Raw genomic sequence first — 6000 nt, 5'->3', positions numbered from 1 at the left:
AAAAATGCGTCTAAGCATCATCTTAATCTTTTGATCAACCTGTCGGACGGGGTCTAGTCTCAGTTCATCTCCATATTACTCAAACTAAAAGTATCATTTTTATCATGTAAGCAATGACGAACTATTCAGGAAGCAGATTTTCCCACTAGAGACAGTCCGCCACAAGCAAAAGCCATCAAGTGGTAGTATATAAAGGTTGATTACGGTAACTTTTACGTATTTTGAACAGCATGTGTTTCTGAACTAAATGGCATCACGAACGAATAAGATAGTCTCAAACGTTTGAAAGAAAAATCAAAATGCATTTAATATTTTAACTAAAAAAATTATCTGGTTAAAGGAAACCATTGACACTACGAATTGTTAAAAAGGTTTTTATTTTAATGTAACCACCCATCTTGTCACTCAAAATTTGAGTTCTAGTGATAAACATTTGCTTTACCAAATTTAATTGTAATTGCTTTTTCCGGCGCAATGAGGTCATATATGAAGTCATGTAAGGAAATTATTAAAATAAACTTCATCAAAATATAGTCATTCATTTAACAGAAATGAATGATATAATGCAGCTATATATTTTGCTCATTTTAATCTCAGTTTCTAGTAAGTTATTCATTCAATCATTTCATGTATAAAAATATAAACTTTTATTGATAATGACATACATTTCTCTAATATGCTTGCTGCTTTGCAGTGGGTTATTTGCCAAATTAGCAATAACTCATCAATTTTAAATGTTGACGTTTTTTTCTTAAACCTGATCAACTGCTGTAAAACAACAGTTATAACAGAGAAAAAGAAAGAGAGTATGGTGCAATCAAAATCCATAAATACATCAAGAACAAACAACACAGTTGTAAACACAAAAATACGTAATATTCGACATGAGTCCAACCAACACAACGGGATCAATTTAGTTCTTGAAACAGGTAGGTAAATATTGCTTTGGTAGATGCACCCTTCGTGTTGTTAATGACAGATGAAAACTTGTGGTAAGGAGGACGGGATTATTGCTTATGATAACTGAAACATACTTGTGATGATCTCTGTAACACAGATATTCCAGAATATCTGTATTTCTCCAACAAAACATCTTCAGCTTTACTATCGAACTACTGAAACAATAGCTTCAATATAAGCAGCGATTCTCAATAACTTTCAAAATATCATAAAGGAAATGCTAGCCATGGAGTACGGACCTCCTTAAAATGGAGATATATCCTCTCTCTCTCTCTCTCTCTCTCTCTCTCTCTCTCTCTCTCTCTCTATATATATATGAATCTATATATATATATATAGTCAAATGCGTTTTGTTAAAATATACTTTTTCAATTTTTTGGTCTTTTTGAAAATGTTGTTTGTGCTGTATTTAGACCCCTCTAACAAGAAATTTGTTTTGCATGCACACGTATAAAAATTGCGGTTTTTATCCAACGCAATCATAGGTTTGAACGTTGTTTTCAATTTAGACTTGTTTATATTTTTTCGTTTGGGCTTGTATTATATTTGCTACGGGTTTATATGATCCGTTCATCCTATTTTGACTCCTCAAAATTCAAGAGTCTATCCTAAATTGAGGTAAGTTGTATGGCTTTACAAATACCGTATCGATTCCTAACATCACTGAAGAGACATAAATTGTCGAAATCTGGATATGGTGTACAAAAACCTTTGCACCTTTTGTTTGCGGTATATCATCTTTTCCGCAAGTTTATTGTTTTCTGTTTAGTATTAAATTTATAATTAAGATCCATTTATTACATCGGTAATCCGTTTATTTGGCAATCGCCAATGGCAGTCAGCAGGGTTTAAGAACAGTTGTTGTTCGACCTGTTAGTCAAATGCGTTTTGTTAAAATATACTTTTTCACTTTTTTTGGTCTTTTGGAAAATGTTGTTTGTGCTGTATTTAGACCCCTCTAACAAGAAATTTGTTTTGCATGCACACGTATAAAAATTGCGGTTTTTATCCAACGCAATCATAGGTTTGAACGTTGTTTTCAATTTAGACTTGTTTATATTTTTTCGTTTGGGCTTGTATTATATTTGCCTTCGGGTTTATATATTTTTCATCCTATTTTGACTCCTCAAAATTCAAGAGTCTATCCTAAATTGAGGTAAATTGTATGGCTTTCCAAATACCGTTTCGATTCCTAACATCACTGAAGAGACATAAATTGTCGAAATTCGGATATGGTGTACAAAAACCTTTGCAACTTTTGTTTGCGGTATATCATCTTTTCCGCAAGTTTATTGTTTTCTGTTTAGTATTAAATTTATAATTAAGATCCATTTATTACATCGGTGATCCGTTTATTTAGCAATCGCCAATGGCAGTCAGCAGGGTTTAAGAACATTTGTTGTTCGACCTGTTAGTCAAATGCGTTTTGTTAAAATATACTTTTTCACCTTTTTTGGTCTTTTGGAAAATGTTGTTTGTGCTGTATTTAGACCCCTCTAACAAGAAATTTGTTTTGCATGCACACGTATAAAAATTGCGGTTTTTATCCAACGCAATCATAGGTTTGAACGTTGTTTTCAATTTAGACTTGTTTATATTTTTTCGTTTGGGCTTGTATTATATTTGCTACGGGTTTATATGATCCGTTCATCCTATTTTGACTCCTCAAAATTCAAGAGTCTATCCTAAATTGAGGTAAGTTGTATGGCTTTACAAATACCGTATCGATTCCTAACATCACTGAAGAGACATAAATTGTCGAAATCTGGATATGGTGTACAAAAACCTTTGCACCTTTTGTTTGCGGTATATCATCTTTTCCGCAAGTTTATTGTTTTCTGTTTAGTATTAAATTTATAATTAAGATCCATTTATTACATCGGTAATCCGTTTATTTGGCAATCGCCAATGGCAGTCAGCAGGGTTTAAGAACAGTTGTTGTTCGACCTGTTAGTCAAATGCGTTTTGTTAAAATATACTTTTTCACTTTTTTTAGGCTTTTGGAAAATGTTGTTTGTGCTGTATTTAGACCCCTCTAACAAGAAATTTGTTTTGCATGCACACGTATAAAAATTGCGGTTTTTATCCAACGCAATCATAGGTTTGAACGTTGTTTTCAATTTAGACTTGTTTATATTTTTTCGTTTGGGCTTGTATTATATTTGCCTTCGGGTTTATATGATCCGTTCATCCTATTTTGACTCCTCAATATTCAAAAGTCTATCCTAAATTGAGGTAAATTGTATGGCTTTCCAAATACCGTTTCGATTCCTAATATCACTAAAGAGACATAAATTGTCGAAATCCGGATATGGTGTACAAAAACCTTTGCACCTTTTGTTTGCGGTATATCATATTTTCCGCACGTTTATTGTTTTCTGTTTAGTATTAAATTTATAATTAAGATCCATTTATTACATCGGTGATCCGTTTATTTGGCAATCCCCAATGGCAGTCAGCAGGGTTTAAGAACATTTGTTGTTCGACCTGTTAGTCAAATGCGTTTTGTTAAAATATACTTTTACACTTTTTTTTGGTCTTTTGGAAAATGTTGTTTGTGCTGTATTTAGACCCCTCTAACAAGAAATTTGTTTTGCATGCACACGTATACAAATTGCGGTTTTTATCCAACTCAATCATAGGTTTGAATGTTGTTTTCAATTTAGACTTGTTTATATTTTTTCGTTTGGGCTTGTATTATATTTGCCTTCGGGTTTATATATTTTTCATCCTATTTTGACTTCTCAACATTCAAGAGTCTATCCTAAATTGAGGTAAATTGTATGGCTTTCCAAATACCGTTTCGATTCCTAACATCACTGAAGAGACATAAATTGTTGAAATTCGGATATGGTGTACAAAAACCTTTGCACCTTCTGTTTGCGGTATATCATCTTTTCCGCAAGATTATTGTTTTCTGTTTAGTATCAAATTTATAATTAAGATCCATTTATTACATCGGTGATCCGTTTATTTAGCAATCGCAAATGGCAGTCAGCAGGGTTTAAGAACATTTGTTGTTCGACCTGTTAGTCAAATGCGTTTTGTTAAAATATACTTTTTCACTTTTTTTGGTCTTTTGGAAAATGTTGTTTGTGCTGTATTTAGACCCCTCTAACAAGAAATTTGTTTTGCATGCACACGTATAAAAATTGCGGTTTTTATCCAACGCAATCATAGGTTTGAACGTTGTTTTCAATTTAGACTTGTTTATATTTTTTCGTTTGGGCTTGTATTATATTTGCCTTCGGGTTTATATGATCCGTTCATCCTATTTTGACTCCTCAAAATTCAAGAGTCTATCCTAAATTGAGGTAAATTGTATGGCTTTCCAAATACCGTTGCGATTCCTAACATCACTGAAGAGACATAAATTGTCGAAATCCGGATATGGTGTACAAAAACCTTTGCACCTTTTGTTTGCGGTATATCAACATTTCCGCAAGTTTATTGTTTTCTGTTTAGTATTAAATTTATTATTAAGATCCATTTATTACATCGGTGATCCGTTTATTTGGCAATCGCCAATGGCAGTCAGCAGGGTTTAAGAACAGTTGTTGTTCGATCTGCAAGTCAAATGCGTTTTGTTAAAATATACTTTTTCACTTTTTTTGGTCTTTTGGAAAATGTTGTTTGTGCTGTATTTAGACCCCTCTAACAAGAAATATGTTTTGCATGCACACGTATACAAATTGCGGTTTTTATCCAACGCAATCATAGGTTTGAACGTTGTTTTCAATTTAGACTTGTTTATATTTTTTCGTTTGGGCTTGTATTATATTTGCCTTCGGGTTTATATATTTTTCATCATATTTTGACTCCTCAAAATTCAAGAGTCTATCCTAAATTGAGGTAAATTGTATGGCTTTCCAAATACCGTTTCGATTCCTAACATCACTGAAGAGACATAAATTGTCGAAATTCGGATATGGTGTACAAAAACCTTTGCACCTTTTGGGTGCGGTATATCATCTTTTCCGCAAGTTTATTGTTTTCTGTTTAGTATTAAATTTATAATTAAGATCCATTTATTACATCGGTGATCCGTTTATTTAGCAATCGCCATGGCAGTCAGCAGGGTTTAAGAACATTTGTTGTTCGACCTGTTAGTCAAATGCGTTTTGTTAAAATATACTTTTTCACTTTTTTTGGTCTTTTGGAAAATGTTGTTTGTGCTGTATTTAGACCCCTCTAACAAGAAATTTGTTTTGCATGCACACGTATAAAAATTGCGGTTTTTATCCAACGCAATCATAGGTTTGAACGTTGTTTTCAATTTAGACTTGTTTATATATATATATATATATATATATATATATATATATATATATATATATATAGCAAGTCTAAAAGGGTACAATATCACCAAAAAATAATAATAAAATGAACAAATGTTAAATATTTCGGATAACAGGTATCCTTCATCAGTATGATCACGATGTAAAATGAATCATACCAATCTAGTCTGATTATAAAACTATAACAATCTTGAAATTTATACAATAAAACAGTCAAAACTGAATATCACAGAGACGCTGGTACAATTCTAAAAAAAATTTTAAACAGATCGTAGGTTATGTAGCTATTTACAACAGAGACTGCAACGATATGCTTCAAATAAAATTAGTTATATGCGAAATGAACTGGTACAACTCTAAAATTTCAAAGGTGACGACAGTTAAGATGTTATAACAACGATTGCGTGGAAATACATTCCCAATAAACAGCACTGACCGATCCAAGCTAGTATAATATTTCAAATTTGACAACGGTAGAGTAATTAAAACAGAGGCTGCGTATTTATAGCAGTTTGATAATGATTTAAAAAATAATAATAAATTTTGACTAAGGTTAAATAATTGAACGTGAATGCGTACTTATACATCCCTCCAAAATGAATAGAACCCTGTAATTTAAACTGGTATAATTAAAAAATTCCTTAAAACTGTAAGATTCCAGTACGGAAGCCTGAGTTACTGGAAACAAGTGATGGTAGGAAAATGATTGATAGTAAGGAAAATGAGTGACTCATTCTATGTT

At 32.1% G+C, this 6000-nt stretch overlaps 1 protein-coding gene across 6 annotated transcripts in view; it reads left to right on the top strand.

The window, feature by feature from the left end:
- Window positions 1–533: 533 nt before the first annotated feature.
- The window catches only part of LOC127709319 (uncharacterized), a 143684-nt gene continuing 138217 nt past the window's right edge, over window positions 534–6000 (top strand). For all 6 annotated transcript variants that reach the window (XM_052214789.1, XM_052214788.1, XM_052214781.1 and 3 more), the window contains exon 1: window positions 534–603. In XM_052214789.1, coding sequence (XP_052070749.1) covers window positions 552–603 — 52 coding nt within the window. In that variant the 5' untranslated portion in view covers window positions 534–551. The remainder of the gene's footprint in view (window positions 604–6000) is intronic.

This window comes from Mytilus californianus, unplaced genomic scaffold, assembly GCF_021869535.1.
Source record: "Mytilus californianus isolate M0D057914Y unplaced genomic scaffold, xbMytCali1.0.p SCAF_7, whole genome shotgun sequence".
Classification (NCBI taxonomy): domain Eukaryota; kingdom Metazoa; phylum Mollusca; class Bivalvia; order Mytilida; family Mytilidae; genus Mytilus; species Mytilus californianus.
This window is presented reverse-complemented; position numbering and strand designations above follow the sequence as displayed.